The sequence below is a fragment of the Brienomyrus brachyistius genome, chromosome 20 (genome assembly GCF_023856365.1).
Source record: "Brienomyrus brachyistius isolate T26 chromosome 20, BBRACH_0.4, whole genome shotgun sequence".
In the NCBI taxonomy this organism is placed as follows: Eukaryota; Metazoa; Chordata; class Actinopteri; order Osteoglossiformes; family Mormyridae; genus Brienomyrus; species Brienomyrus brachyistius.
This window is the reverse complement of record NC_064552.1, coordinates 4,789,338-4,805,426: the sequence shown is the minus strand read 5'-3', so window position 1 is coordinate 4,805,426 and position 16,089 is coordinate 4,789,338. Positions and strand designations below refer to the sequence as shown.

Below are 16,089 nucleotides of genomic sequence, written 5' to 3'. Positions count from 1 at the left end.
AACGTTTGTTCAGCTGCATCTGTCGCATTTATCCAGCCGATCAGTGGCGGGTAGCATCTGTCACAGAATGGCGTCTGCTACGCTCGTACAGTATCAGCTAGGGCGCTAATATTTCAGAAACACTGGCGTAGTCCGACTTTTCTGGAACAAGCTTGGGAACAGGCAAAATATTTCTAAAATCCGCAAATTAAATTTGCCTAAAATCTCCCTATCAGAATTGAAATTTGCGTGGATTGCCTTTAATGTATACTATTCATTGCTGTTTGTTGGTTGCTATGTGTGTGTGTGTGTGTGTGTGTGTGTGTGTATATATATATATATATATATATATATATAATATAGTGCACGGTATTTTTCAATAGCCCCTCTCAAAGCCTTAAAAGGCTTAAAAGACAAAATCACGCCAGCCTTAAGAGCAGTGAGGCAGAAAACGCCTCGTTAAAATGTAGGTCTCTGCCGGGGGACATTTCAGACCTCTCTCTGGGTAATATGACCTACAGCCACTTGCACCGTTCATTCTTGTGGTCTGAGCAGCAAAGTATCAAAGCACTCAAAGAGCAGCACCTGCCAAAATCCTAATTTGGTTTTCTTAGTACATTAGAAAAGGGTTTTTTTTTCTAAAAAGTCGCATTTTTCGTGATTTTTAAATAGAGAGGGCAGTACGATCTCGATCCCAGCTTCGTTCCTTTGTCCTGATTCATTACAGAGCAACGTGAGCGAGGTAGCGGCAAAATACAGAAAACCTTCAGAGCTTTCTACCTTTTACACCGCACGGGGGGGGGGGGGGGGGTGGACATGCTTGTTCCCACTGTTAATCCTCCAGCCCGTAAATAATCCTGTTAAACCGAAAGACCTTCACTCTGCGTCTCCCGCTACGAAGATTCTCAATAGTTTCATCTGAAGGGATGTAAAAGTGAGAGAGTAACAGTCAGGGGCAACACACATGGTTAAGGCAAATTCTGTGTAATTTCACTTTATTCCCCCTCCTTTTGGCAGTAGGATTTGGTTGCAGGTACATTGCCCAGTGTTTGTTTTTCGCAGTATATGCTGAGGGTGGTCTTCGTAATTTTCCAGTTAATGGCCTTTAAACACCTCTTGGCCGGATTCTGCAATTCCCAAGACTCTGGTAATCCGAGCCAGATGGCGTCGGTGCCTCCCCTGCCTTTTGGGTGCCCCCGGAGTGGCCAGATGGACCATGACTGACTTCTAATTGGTCGTGGGAAGTAGATAATTGACATCAGCTGGTGATGATCAGCTGGCACCAGAGGATTGTCAGGTGTGACATGCAGCTACCTGGAAGACCTTCATTACGTTATACAAGAGGCTGCATCTTGCTTACATGTTGGTGATACGTCCATAACCTTCTGGTCCGTGTAGATATTATTCCACAGGAGATTAGCTTGTGAGCCTCTTCATACAACATGTATGTCCTCATAAGCCTGTCATAACTCATAATATAATGATACTAACTTATGGAAAACGGTGCTTCAGCATTAATGCAAAATAATCCTGCTTCGTCTCAGAGAAGACATCAACGCTTGGTTCAGTCACACAGCAACTAACAAAAGTGTACTCTATTACCAGGCTGTATCACACAGTTTAGTAAATTTAAGGCTTTTATATTACAAATAATATGTCTGGTACCTGTGGATCTTGCATAACCCAAATATGTGGGTTTGTGGATGCATTTTAAAATGTAAAAAGCTGGGCCTACAATGCTAGAGTGTGGTTCAAATTATTATGCAGCTACTAATTAATAGTGACATTTATAGCTGGTGTTGACACCTTCGGGAAATATGTGATTTTTTTGTGCTGTTGTCATGTCTTTCAGGGAGATGGTTCTAATAGGAGGAAATAAGGATGTTCTCTTGCCAGCTGTTTCCACTGCCAGGATTCTCCTGCCAACTAGAAACTGCTGCCAATCAGGGCCGGCGTTTCCCGTCAGGCGGTCGCTGCTCTGACGTCGTGCACGGCCATCTCCTATAAATCAGTGATTCGGATCTGGATCCTAGTACCGGTGTCGGTCCAGGGTGTCATCGGCTCTCACACGAAGAGGGCACTTCAGAGGGGAACAGTTCTCCAAGCCTCAACCACAGACATCGCCTGGCCTCAACCTCCAACCTCTGCTCTGTGACACAAGGGCGAAGGACAAGTCATTGAACATCTACAGGTGTTTGACAGGTGATTCCAAGGCGGACCCAATTCGCTGTTCTGCATCAACTACCCGGTACCTCACTGCATCTAGTCCTCGTTGTACCTGGCGTGCACCATGCCTCTTCTTAGTCCTGGGTGCAGGAGACCCATGTGAGAGGTGAACATGTAACTATGTGGATGTTTCGGTCCAGAGATTCCGGCGTTTGAGGTTCACCTGCCTGAATCATGCTGGCCAATCATTACCTTCTGTTACTTGTGCAGTAGCTTCTGTGCTTTTACCGTAAAGCATTATGGTGTCGTCGCTACATCGCTCCTTCCCACTTCCACAGCACACGGCAGAGTTCATTCACAATACCGACAGAGAGTTTCAAAGCTGAGTGATTGACTGTTCTATGCAGGCACTTCTATAACTGCCTTAATTTAAATTATTTTTATGAGGAATTTACGACCTTATGGCCTTCTTGGAGAAAAAGGTTTGGTTCTTTCTTTTTTTCTTTGTTTTTTTGCACGATGTGTTAACTTGGACTGAAAGCAGATGTATTTCTCTGTATAGCTGAAGTGAGGGCGAATTAAAGTTATCACATGTGAGTTAATGGTCTTGTCATAATTGTGTGTGTGTGTGTGTGGTGATTTGATGGAATGTAAATTAGAAAATGTTTTCGTTAATATATAGTCGATCTGTCTTTGAAATTCACATTTCCTTCCATATTTGTTTATAAAAAACAATCTAAAGAATCATTCCCTTCATATATATATACTGGAGGAATATTTGGTTCTTAGGTCACATTTAGGTAAATGTGTATGATTTGCCCATGAAGGACCAAGGAACGCAGTATCTAATGATATTGATTCGTATTCTGAGGATCGCAGTGAGTCTGCGAGGAGCCCCAGTTCTAATAACCCAGTGTGCAGTTTGTGGCAGTCAGCTGTAGCCAGTGTTCAATGTTCAAGTGATTTACATTTAGCTGTATCAATGTATAAAGTGATTCTAATGGATTGATTTTCAAATGCAGTTGTTCAAGGGTCGTAAATTTGGATTGAACATTTGGGATGTTAAGTATGATTTTGTATGTTTTTTTCTTTTTTGGGTGGGGGGGTTATGGCCGATTCTGATTATTGGGGGGTATACCCCCCCCTCCCCATATTTTACATCCATGCAGCTGTCTTTCTATATTTAGGTTTGTTATTAGGTATGTTAGGTATTAGGTAGGTATTAGGTATGTTATTTTGTCTTTAAGTCCTGAAAATAGTTTTATATAGCAAATTAGTTTTCAATTGCTAATTTATCAAATTCTGCACTGGTAATTAATCAAACGGTCCCGGTAATTTCTGGATAATAGCTCTAACTTTCATAAACTCTTTGTGTTGTACACTAATGGGTATGTCATTCCTTACGAACACTGATTCTCCTCGCCACAAGAATGGGCACTAATTAAATGCATGAATGAGCAACAAGTTAGGTTTACGCAGTTAATCACGCAACACGTTTGTTCATGGTTTCGGAGGTACGGCGCCCATTAGACGCTCGCACCGCGACGTCTTTCAGCACCACGCCCCTGTGGAAAGCTCCCGCGCGGCCGTCCCCTCGGAGAGAATGACGTCGCATACCTTAAGTGCTTTAAAGGCACATCGGTGCCTTGCTTGCGACTGACCTGTTTTTTTCTGATCTTTTAATCTAATGTTAAAGTGCTGTTTAATTACGATTTTTTAAAATAAAAATTATTATACATATTTTTTAAAAGCTCTTAAGAATGGCAGAAAAGAGACTTCTTACTGGGAACGATGATGAAAGAGCACTGTTTTCCAAACTGGGCACATATAGTTCAAAGCCTAGAGTTAAACTGGGAGGAATGTTCTGCAAAGTGGAAGACGCATTTGAAAACAAAACTTTAAATTTTGAGTCATCTAGTCCCAAATGTGTAAGAAAATGCTTCAAACAGGGTTCAGAAGAGACACATATGTCTTCGGCGGATCCGGACTTTGAGAATCGGAGCGCAGGCAGCTACTCGCCTGGGAGCGAGCCCAGCAGCGGAACCGAACCCGTTTCCATTACCGGGGGACCGACCATAGTATTTTCCTCATATGAGGAACAGGTACGTTCACAAGAAAAAAACTCAAAAGTCTGCATTGCAAAAATGATGATTTCAAAGAGTGTGTGTGTGTGTGTGTGTGTGTGTGTGTGTGACGGACTATTATAACTGTTCAAACATCTATTCTTTAGAAAGAAAATACTCAACCGTTACTCAACGTCTTCACATGATGGACGATTACAGGAAGACGGCGTCTATATGGATTAGACAGGGTTGAAATAATATCACTGCTATTACAGTAGGGGATGGAAGCTGAACTAATATCTAGTTTTGGTTATTGTGTTCATGTTTGTAATTTACTTGAACAATGTATAATATTATCCAATATTATGTGTATAATATTCGTGTACCAGGCTTAATATCATTATTAGAAAAATAATTATTTCAATGTATTTATAACAATACAACTGCAGACCTTAACTATAGAGGTGCCTACTTACCACACTAATGGATCCATTCCACAATTAAAGATTATATCAAATTTGAGTTAATAAGCTGAGTTTAAAGTAAGTTAAGGCAGGATTCCTGGTAAAATGTCGACATTGCACTTCCCTCCTTCTCCAGCATAGGCCTATTCTACTGTCTCATATATATATATTGTCGCTATATAATACTTTTGTTTATATACTTTAAACGGTTTGAATTGTTTCCATGGACACAATAAAAAGAACATCTTAGAGCAGGTCTAACTAACAAGTGCGTTGTGACCTACAAAGCAAACAAAAGACTGTGAATCGCTAGGATTATGATGGTAAATCATTTGTTAGAATGTGAAGAAGCTTACAACAACTACGTATTTTATGGGTTACGGTTCCAAATCATTTAATATTGACGCGAGTTTTCATTGCACATGCTCCTTCTGGAGTTGTTTGGAAACTGTGAAGGGTATTTTGATTTATAAGGTCAAAAAAGACCCCCGAACGGCTCCTCTGGCCTCCATCAGCCTGCAGGATGGGTGCAGAATACTAATCAGGCAGATGGTAAGCGAGGGTGGATAGTAAGGGCAGGCGGGGGGGCTCTACATCTTTCCGTCTGGCGAGACAACAGAAATACGGGATAGTGTCCCTGCAGCACCGAGGCTGCACAGATCCGCTGGGCGTCGTGCCTGCGCTGGGAGCCGCGTCTCTCACTCCTCTCTGTCCCGGAGATCTCCAGCCGGCCGGCATGTCTTACCAGGGCAAGAAGAGCACCCCCCGCATATCGGTAAGGAGCCATTGTCGCCAACGTGACGGCCGTCATTTAGGATCCGCTTAGGGTTTTGGGGTGCCCGTGATACACGACGGAGGAATCGGAAAAATCAGGTCTGGTCACGTTGTAATAGTGTGGACATTAATCCGGACATGGCCGAAACACTGTGACCACTGCAATCGTCCATTTCACTATCAATGTTTAATCGAAGCGCTGGCTAATATTACTGACGTGCCTGAAATCGGCAGCTTTTTATCATGCATTTAAAAATGCATCGACAGTGCCTCAGGACGTAAAGCTGTCAGTCATCTGTGCGGTACATAATCCTGTTGGGTTTGCACGTATCTCCACCTAAATTCATTTGTAATCAGCAGGCCTATTGTCTTGCCTCGCGTTTTTGTTTTACAGATTGAACTCGGTCTCCAAACTGATGAATGCCTTGTTTTTATACGGAAATCACGGGTTATGACTGCAAGTTACTGTAGTTATCTATTATCATTACTATTATTATCATCATTATTAATAGTAATGATAATAATAGGCCTAAGAATAATAATATCCCTCATTTTTATGGCCAGATAGCAGACTATAGTAACCATGCAATATGGTAAATACGGCAAAGGACAATTTTAATCATTTATACGGACTAGTTCACTGACTAGTAAACTAACAAGTTGTCACGATGTTTGTCCGCTTTGCCAGTCGTGACCCATATTCATTTCAACGGGATTGTTACATACGATATAGGTTAGTTATAGTAATGTACACCGAATGGGGTAATACGTGTGAACATTTATTTGGCGTTATAATATTAATTTAGTGTTAGCACATAGAACTCCGGTGAAAACATCTCCAGAAAGCATTTTTCGTGTTGTCTAAGTGTCTCTCCGTCCTTGCTGTTGCTGGTGCCCTGTCTGTCCCTTCATAGCCCCCCTGGGCCGGTGGCGGGGTCGCCGGTTCAAATCGTCACTTCGCATCAGGTTATTGTTGCTGTACGAGCGGTTTCTCGGCGTAATGTGTTTTCAGGATCCACTGGAAAAATCCAGAACGGTTAGGATGCAGATAAAAATCATTGATATAAATTCTTATTAATATAAACGTGCTGAACCACTAGATTCAATCTGAAATGAGTCTTACATATAATATGGGACTGTACATGATTTTATAATAAGATGTGACAGCACCAATGAAGTCTTAATTTGATTTCATAAAACTGCGCAAATGGGTAATTTTTCCTGCTGTTTTCAAATGTTTGCTATTCTCAGAAAAATCCCTGTCATGTACTTCCTTTCATTTTGATTACGTATAATTATCCGACATCATATGGGCTCTGGGAAGGTTTGTCCCATTAGGCTCCCCGTACAATGGATTGCCTTGGGAAGCTGGGAACATGTACCAGCGTAATAGAACAAAAAAAAAAGCTTCTATCAGACAAAACTGACTCAGGAATCCATCAGGTGGGTGATGGTAAAAAATAATTTAAAAAAGGACCCTCGTAATTCCACATGGCAGCATGGCTGCCAGACAGGGCTCACAGCAGGGAACACGCCGTCTCTCCATTTACCCCCTAGTCGTGAGGACACCCCATCCCCCACCTCACAGACCCGCTGCCTCGGGCTCCGAGCCACCAGGGCGCCCTGGGTGGTGTGAGAGGCGTCGGCGTAGTTTGATGAATAAGCAGCGATGGCTGAACCCGACCCCCGCAGGTTCCGATGTGTGCCGGTCCAGTAAACGATTATATTACGGAAGCAAAACAAAAACTGTAGAACATCCCAAACAGCCTGACTTTGCCAAGTTTTAACAGTATACCTATATGTTCATTTACAAGGTGGGTTCTCCTAACCGGTTTACTGAGGAACTAGGTTTCTACATCAGCTATATTAACTCTTCCCTTTTCTTTTTTGTGGTAAGGTATACAATGTATGAATTAAATAAGCAATGTGAGATATTGAAGTTTCCTGTTATTGTGTTACTAAAGCGGTGAAGAATTGAGAGTTAAACTCTACAGTTACCCAAATTCCAAACCAAAAAGGTGAGATGACGTTGCATAGTTAAGGAACATTTCAGCTCTGAGCCGGAACCTTAAATCACCGATCATCGTCCTCAAATTGGCAAAATATGAGTGTTCAGCAAGAATGCATGTCTTATCCACATTATGTGAAATGAATTGCGACACTCGGCTTGAAAAATTCCGAAGTTACACACTTAATTTAGTTGAGGAATCGAGGAAGAATTTCCCCGCAGAGACTTGGCCTTGGTTATCGTCATTATCGGCACTTGTTAAAACACATTTGCATGTTTGTATTGACATTCATGACTTTGACTGCTGCTCTGTGAGCTAATGAATAATATGTATGCCAAGCAAGGCTTCAGCGTATCTCGTTAAAATTCCGGTATAATTATAGAAGGTAATATTCATTTATCTACTGCCGTCTTCACACCTTCTATATTTACATCAGAGGTGAAAGATTCATGCAGAAGGGAGTTAAAAATAGGACGTGTCCTTTTTTTTCAGAGCGATCGTCTCGTCATCAAAGGCGGGAAGATTGTCAACGATGACCAGTCTTTTTACGCCGACATCTATGTGGAGGACGGAGTCATCAAGTAAGTGCTGGCTGGTCTGTCTTTCTGCTTTTGCTGAAACTTATGATAGTTTGCCAAGAAAGCTGTCTAAGCTGAAATGGCCCTGATGAGCCACAAATATAGGAATATACATTCACATATGTACAAATGCAATTTGAATGGAGTCCGTAGCTATGTTTTGTATGGTATAAATACTAACGGTTTATATGGAAATGCCTCAACCATGACCAGGGTACACAGTTGGGTACATATACGGATGGATGGAAGCCACAATAACTGCACTAATAGGCACTTACAATTAATGTAATTGTAAGAAAGACCACCAAGGGAAGACTGAAGAACAAGAGCATCTAGTGATGGACAAAATGATGCCTCATGAACCATTTGCTGTATTTTTTGTCCCCACTAGATGGCGCTCTTGGTTTGTTTGGGACATGCTTTGAACCCGTTTTTGAAGAGAGAGCACCAGTGGGGTAGAGCCCTGCGGGGGACTGTGTTGTTATAAACAAACAAGAGCGGCTTAAAAACAGAAGAAAACCGTGATCTTTATTTCAAAGAAATACATTTAAACTAGCTGAACATCACAATTTAATACAATGGCTCAGAACAAACACGAATATATAACACAAAATAAATGACATCAGTTACATTCTCCATCCTGCCAAAAATGTTGGGACCCGTTGTCTATTTTTAGTCGTCCGCTCCCACCCGCGGCAACCTTAAAACCGCGAGATTTCCTCCCGCGGGATCCCAGTCCCAATGCAGGGCTCTACAGTGGGGTCAAAATATACAGCAAATGGTGCACGAATCGCCATTGTGTCCATCACTACATTCATCTATGCCTTTTAAATTCGGAAGATAAGTGGACTAAGTTTATCTCAGATCTGTTCCTAAATGAATCTCGTTTAGCAAATCTTATTGGATAGCTAGTTAGCTTGGATCAAACTCCAGTTGGAATGTACCATTCAGGCAGATCGGGGAGAGCCTGATCGTCCCCGGTGGAGTGAAGACGATCGATGCCTACGGCCACATCATCATCCCGGGTGGAATAGACGTGAACACCAGCCTCCACGCTCCACACCTGGGCATGAACCCAGCCGATGACTTCTACCAGGGGACCCAGGCCGCACTTATGGGCGGCACCACCATGATCAGTACGTGGGACACTCTGCTGCCAGGGGAAGGGCGTGGGGGCAGAGCGGGAGGGGGCCCAATGTAGCATCGGGACCAGGGGAGGTTGTTTGGGCGAATCAGTCAACCATGAGCGAAAGGCCCTTGTGGGAGAAACATGTCATCTCCAGTTACGTCAAGTGAGTCCAGGCGCTGCTGGTCTGTCTAAAGCCTTTCCTTCAACTCTCCCACTCTTGGCTGGTAAACAACACACGTTTTTTTGTGCACTGTTTAACTTGCTGTTTTGTGACCCAAAATGGTTATCTTTGTTGTATTTATTTTGCTGCGTTTTTACGTTTTACGTGTATCCCTTATAAAGGGTTTATGAATGGTTTATAATCTGGTTATTAATTAGGTTGTAGCACTTTGTAAATTATTAATGGACAATTTATAAGCAAGTGATAACATGCTTTTCTTTTTATTATATATTAGACTTGCACTGGTGATTTTTAGTGAAGTAGCTTCCGGTTGATAGTTTCTCACTTTGTTCCTCATGGTACGGAGAAGATATGGTAGATACGGTGTTCCACATCCCACCCAAGCTCAGTCTTATTAACTTTGTTAGTAACGTCATTTTTTCAGTAGTAGGATGCTTCACCAGGCATTTTACTTGTCAGAAAGGTTTATGTTAATGTATATTTAAAAACACGTGGTTCAGGATGGCAGCCCGGTTTACCCAATAAGGTGCCACAGCGGTTGGATCAAAAGAATATCATGGATCTCCCACCTTTTCCGTTTGTCCTCCTTTGCAGTCGACCACGTCGTCCCCGAGCCGGGTTCGAGCCTGCTGACGGCGTACGACCAGTGGCGCGACATCGCCGACAGGCGGTCCTGCTGCGATTACTCTCTGCACATAGACATCACGCGCTGGCATGAGGGGCTGGTCGAGGAGCTGGAGACCTTGGTGAAGGACAAGGGTACGAGCCGTGGCTGCAGCCTCAGGCTGAAGGCTCTCAGGTCGGCTGTCTGTGAGCCGGAGCAGACTGGGGCGAATGTCAGCACGTCCATGAAGGGCGTCTAAAAATGCACAAATGCAAACTGCCTTTGCCGCCGATTCCACTGGATTTCTGACACTGGATTCCACTGGATTTATTCTAAGCAACTTAGAGTTTTTATGGGGCTGCCTGTTCCCATGTTCATAACCACTGTACAACTGACTTGCCTTCTTCTGCCAGGCGTCCTACATATAAATATGTGTGTGTGTGTGTGTGTGTGTGTGTGTGTCTTTCTCCTGTGTTTTTATATAAATATGTGTGTGTGTGTGTGTGTGTGTGTCTTTCTCCTGTGTTTTTATATAAATATATGTGTGTGTGTGTGTCATTCTCCTGTGTTTTTATATAAATATGTGTGTGTGTGTGTGTGTGTGTGTGTGTGTGTGTGTATGTGTGTGTGTCATTCTCCTGTGTTTTTATATAAATATGTGTGTGTGTGTGTGTGTGTGTGTTTGTGTGTGTGTGTGTCATTCTCCTGTGTTTTTGGCCCTATTTCCGCCAGATAATCAGGATCCCTGTAAGAGACCCTTCCCTAGCCTTCCTGGTTCTCACTTCTTGCATTAGCTAATTCATCCCGACGGCCGAAACTCACCCTCCACAGTTACATACACGCATGTGCCACTACAATGTTGTCCCCATTCAGACAGAAGAATATTTACATTTTCTGCTCTCAGCTATTAGCAGGATAGCAATTTTCAATTCAGTCCTACCTAGTGCCTTACAAAGGTGTTGTGACACATTACGACATCATTGAGACAAATTATATACAAGTATGTCCCCATGATTGCCACTGTACTAATTTTAAGGCAGAGGCAGGCAATCAGATGGCTTGGTCTTGCTTCCTGTAGTTGCTTGGACCCGCCTCCTCTACAATCTGATTGGTTCAGAGAGATAACCAATCACGTTTCCTTCTGCCTTCAGTACATATTTGCGTAAGTAAAGCCCCCATGAGCTACTTCAAAGCAAGATGGAACATGTGTGGTGACAAGAAAAGGAAAAAAAGGAACCTGGGTTTGCGTGGCCTGAACTGCCCACTAACAGTCTAAAAGTTTACATCCTGTTGTTCACCAATTTTGTGCCTCACTTACGTTTTCTGTCAATATCTTGAGATGCATGATTTGTGCTTCTCTTTTCTTCCAGGTGTCAATTCCTTTTTGGTCTTTATGTCCTACAAAGACAGATTCCAGAGCTCTGATACACAGGTGAGACTGACCCAACCCGTGGATCTGCTAGGCCGTCCCCCTGGCGTGTGTGTGAGGTTTGACTTTGCATTCTCCATGAACAGATGTATGAAATCTTCAGCATCCTCAGAGACCTGGGAGCCATCGCTCAGGTTCACGCTGAAAACGGGGACATCGTCGACGAGGTGAGCCTGGCCGGTCTCATAAGCCAGACGGTGTGAATTCGCTTATATTCATGGCAAAGTCCTTAAGACTGGGTGGTGCTGTGCTTAGAGAGACTGATCCAGATCAGTGCCAAGCGGGCTGATGATTGGTGTCGAAGAAGGGCTTGCTTGTCAAGATCTGCTCGTGGATCAGGACAGCAGAAATGCAATTAGCCCTAAGGAGTCGTGTCACAGGATAAGGTGATGGGAGAAGCGAATCTTTGAAAGCGAGGAAGGATTATCAATGGGCTGTCGGTCTCCCACTGCCAGTCACATCCAATGGGATGAAAGCTGACAGTGATTGACAGCACGAGGTCATCCTGCGATTTGGGAGCTTCAGAGCTTTGTGTTTGTTTCCAGCACTATTTCCCATCATGGTCTCGGTGAGATCTGTCAGATACGGGGGCTGCTCTCTGTGTCCGGAATCGAGATCGTTATCATCCCTCTCTCTGAGTTACTGCCTATGAATTCAAAGGAGTAAGAACTAAACTTGTATTGCCAGTCACATTCATATTCATTCATATACTGGCCAGGTAACTGGGAGCAGATAGTGGGACATACTCGGAATACTCGCAAGCAGAGTTCAGACCTGCAGGTCAAACAAATTTAACCACACAGACACTTACACTGAAGTTTTATAACATGTTATTAGCAATATGCGCAGATGCCAATGAACAAAGCATAATCTGAGTACAAAAATCTTTCTTTACACATTTGTAGTGCTGTGGTGATTTTGTACTATTTTGTGTTTTCATAAACATGCTCACTCAATTCGGGAAAGTGTTGCAATCCAGGCAAAAAATACTTACTGCTGCTCAGTAACTCCTTTTATTTTCATGCCTCTGTTTGCGCTTCATTAGTTTTAATTTGTTTTCTGGTGGTTGTTAATTGCTATTAAGCTTCTCATAAAATGACCCACAAAAGGTGCTGGGCAACATTTATTAGCATACCGTCAGTACCATAACAGCCCACTAGGGGGCTGCAGCGCACTGGTTGGGAACTGCTGCTGCTTTTGAGTGACTGATGCATCTCCCACGGCATCCAGGAGCAGAAGAGGCTGCTGGGCCTTGGGATCACAGGCCCTGAGGGACACTTGCTGAGCCACCCTGAGGAGGTGAGCCTGGGGGGCACACATGGTGCAGGGGGCGGCTGCTGAGGGGATTTAAAGGGGCAGTACCAACCTGAGGTCCTCACCTTCACTTCAAGGATGTATTTGTCCATCTTTTGCTGTCAATTAAATAGTGAGGACCTTTTGGCCGTAACGTCCTAGTACAGACTGTAAGCGTAAGTGGAGGCAGGACTAGCTAGAGACAAACACGGGCATTTTGGCGGAACCAGATCTAGTTTTACAGACCACCCTCATCAGGCATGGGGTTTGTCTCCACCCAGTGTAAGATCACAATGCAGTGGACAGTGAAGGAAACACACAACACAGCAAGCATAACATGAGCAGGCAAATGAACATAGTAAGTGCAATTACAGTTATAAACCGGGGCAAAGATACAGACAGACAGGGCAGGAATATCAGGGACAGTAAGCACTTTCCACACTGGTACTGATTCTGATGGACCTGCAGTGGGTCCAGTGGTTGGTCTTCGGAAGGGGTGGTTCCCGAGGAGGGAGGGGTTGATATCAAGCCTGCCGACATTACGCTCATGACACGACGGCATCTGCAGGTGGCGACAGAGGCTGTGTACCGCGCCGTAACCATCAGCAAGCAGGCAAACTGCCCCCTCTACGTCACCAAGGTGATGAGCAAGTCGGCCGCCGATGTCATCGCACAGGCCAGGAGGAAGGGTAAGGTGACACGGCCCCTCGCAGGACGCAGCACCTTGATGCATGTTCCTATGCAGCACTGGCTGCATTCTTGCAGGTAACATTATCGCATTATTTAGTGCAATAAAGGTTTGAAGTCTGTAAGAGTTTAGATAGGAAATATCCAAACATGGGTTCAGTAAGCACCTCTCATTTATTATTAATACGTCATTTTAATCTTAAATGTTTCCTGTGAAAAGGCCTGTACCGAAACTGGAGCCCGGCCAGCCCTTAGGCTCCTCCTCTGCTGACCACGCCCCCGTGACTGTGTACTTCCAGGCATGGTGGTGTACGGCGAGCCAATCGCAGCCAGTCTGGGCGCCGACGGCACACACTATTGGAGCAAGAACTGGGCCAAGGCCGCCGCCTTTGTGATGTCACCACCAATCAGCTCTGACCCCAGCACAGCAGACTACCTCAACTCTCTGCTTTCCTGGTGGGTACCATAGCAACAGTAATACTCACACTTAATAGAATATTATAATAATAATTATTATTATTTCTTAGTAGTAGTAGCATTTGTATTATCATCTTTACCATTTATTAATAATTCTCTGAAACAACTTGAGTGTCTTCCTTACAGCAGTTGAGTATTTTCTAAGACCGTTTGTACTCTTCGCTGCCGGTAATGAGTTTATCTGTTTACATTCATTATCTGTACTTATTTCTGTTTGTATTATTCCAGTCACTTTCTCTTTGATAAGTCAAAAGGCAAAATGTCTGAGAAACAAACTACTGAAGCACAGATTTCTTTGTACCACGGTGTGTCTTTTGATCTTCTTTCTGCGTGTTTCACCGCCAGCGGTGACCTCCAAGTTACCGGCAGCGCTCACAGCACGTTCACCACGGCTCAGAAGGCCGTCGGAAAGGACAACTTCACCTTGATTCCGGAAGGTACAAACGGGATCGAGGAGCGGATGTCAGTCGTCTGGGAGAAGGCCGTGGTAAGGAACATGGGCAAACTCGCACACCGACGCGGCTCGTGAACAACATATGAATGGTTCCCTTCCGACCCAAGAACTTAACCAAGGACTCTTCTGCAGGTAGCGGGAAAGATGGATGAGAATGAGTTTGTGGCAGTGACCAGCACCACCGCCGCCAAGATCTTCAACCTGTACCCCCGTAAAGGTCGTATCGCCGTGGGCTCCGATGCCGACATCGTCATCTGGAACCCAAAGGAGACCAGGATATTTTCTGCAAAATCGCACAAGCTGGTAGGGATCCGTACACCAACAAGTAAATTAGCAAATATGTGTTCATTTGGGTTACAAAGTCTGCTATACGTTGACGTATATGTCGAACAACATGTTAGCATTTGCACAGAGGTGTGTATGGCTCCCCCTGCAGGTGGTCGAGTGTAACATCTTTGAGGGCATGGAGTGCCAGGGGGCCCCGGCCGTGGTGATCAGCCAGGGGAAGGTGGTGCTGGAAGGAGGAAAGCTCAACGTCACCGAGGGATCCGGTCGCTTCATTCCCAGGAAGTCGTTCCCAGACTTCGTCTACAAGCGGATCAAGGCCAGGAATCGGGTGAGCTGGGAGGGATGAGCTGGGGGGGTGAGCTGGGGGATCGCACGGTCCCCACAGAGGACTGACATCTTTGGTTGGCACATACACCGAAGATCTGGCAAAATATGACGGTTTAAATCTGGGCACTACAAATCTGCCTTGATTCCAAATCCAGGCCTTGTTTTCTGTTCTCCCAAGCAGTTTAATAATTGTTGGTTCTCATTGGCCAGAAGCTTCACACCTGACTCACGGGTAAAGGAAGGCTGGGAAATCGCAGGAGTCCTGAAGTTTTTATCTGTACAAGCTTGGTGGCTCCAGTGGTTAGTGCAAAAACAGGTAGCTGGTAGGCTAAAGCTCTCCAACAGAAGCCAACACCCACAAACCCTCCAACGAGGACCTTCTCATGCAGATGTGAGTCGTGGGAACTTGTTGCTTTTTGCTCCAAATTATTGGCTCGATTCTCCTTGTCTTCCTGTAAGATGTCCGATGCCCGTGGTGTCCCAAGGGGTCTTTACGATGGACCCGTGCACGACGTCATCGGAGCGACGATGTCCGTACCGGCCACACCGACCCCTTGGGGATCCACATGTCCCGGGAAGGCCCAGATCGTACCTGCCCGGAACCTGCACCAGTCCGGCTTCACGCTCTCTGGTAAGGCCTGGGTTTGCATCATCAGCCCCAGTCAAAGAACTATTTGATGGGAGGGGCCCTTCTGTTAATGTTACCCAGGAAGCGGCACTTTCCGTTACGCACCTGTTAAGCGCACTTCCCACCTACCCCCAAGACACGATCCCTGTGACTTCTGCAATGAAGAAAAAGAAAGAGAGCACAGACTTAAACTGATCAGAGCCACACATAATCACAGATTTTTCTCTTACAGGAACACAGATGGACGACCACATTCCAAGGCGCACGGCCCAAAGGATTGTGGCTCCCCCGGGTGGCAGATCAAATATTACATCGCTATCTTGATCTTCACTCCTTCCCTCCTTAGCACCTATAAGAAAACTACTCTTGCTTCCTATAACACCTAGTGGCACCACCCTGTACTGCATCAGCATTAAATAGGAATAACTCACTGATATTAATTTTGTGTGACTTCCCAGTAGCAAAAAAAAACAGCCGGCACATATATTTCATCTCATTCATAATATCTATACTCAACTGTGCGTAACTAGCCAACAACGTAGCAACAGGCATTTGTCGC

General features: G+C 44.6%; 2 protein-coding genes across 10 annotated transcripts in view; both read left to right on the top strand.

Moving 5' to 3' along the window:
* jakmip3 (Janus kinase and microtubule interacting protein 3) overlaps window positions 1-2,742 on the top strand; it is a 27,861-nt gene extending 25,119 nt beyond the window's left edge. For 6 of the 7 annotated variants that reach the window (XM_048987822.1, XM_048987821.1, XM_048987820.1 and 3 more), the window contains one exon: window positions 1,832-2,742. The gene's annotated coding sequence lies outside the window, so the exon portion shown is untranslated. Of the gene's footprint in view, window positions 1-1,074; window positions 1,277-1,831 lie in introns of all 7 variants that reach the window. The other variant, XM_048987819.1, reaches the window with a different exon arrangement.
* dpysl4 (dihydropyrimidinase like 4) lies at window positions 2,511-16,089 on the top strand. 3 transcript variants are annotated; one of them, XM_048987825.1, is made up of 15 exons: window positions 2,511-2,627; window positions 4,095-4,247; window positions 7,948-8,036; window positions 8,985-9,169; window positions 9,938-10,102; window positions 11,318-11,379; window positions 11,463-11,543; window positions 12,607-12,675; window positions 13,238-13,358; window positions 13,656-13,812; window positions 14,179-14,320; window positions 14,420-14,590; window positions 14,724-14,903; window positions 15,362-15,533; window positions 15,763-16,089. In XM_048987825.1, the coding sequence occupies exons 1-15, from the start codon at window positions 2,607-2,609 to the stop codon at window positions 15,852-15,854; spliced, it is 1,860 nt and encodes a 619-aa protein (XP_048843782.1). In that variant the 5' UTR covers window positions 2,511-2,606; the 3' UTR covers window positions 15,855-16,089. The 3 variants fall into 3 exon arrangements, with proteins under 3 accessions (XP_048843782.1, XP_048843783.1, XP_048843784.1); XM_048987826.1 differs by lacking the exons at window positions 2,511-2,627; window positions 4,095-4,247 and adding an exon at window positions 5,132-5,447; XM_048987827.1 differs by lacking the exons at window positions 2,511-2,627; window positions 4,095-4,247 and adding an exon at window positions 7,176-7,260.

Bases quoted from the DNA above. Each gene is read 5' to 3' on its own strand.
- dpysl4 (XM_048987825.1), top strand. From the start codon at position 2,607: ATGGCCTTCTTGGAGAAAAAG. The intron at 11,544-12,606 runs GTGAGCCTGGCC...CACGGCATCCAG, and splicing joins ACGGGGACATCGTCGACGAG to GAGCAGAAGAGGCTGCTGGG. The intron at 14,591-14,723 runs GTAGGGATCCGT...CTCCCCCTGCAG, and splicing joins CTGCAAAATCGCACAAGCTG to GTGGTCGAGTGTAACATCTT.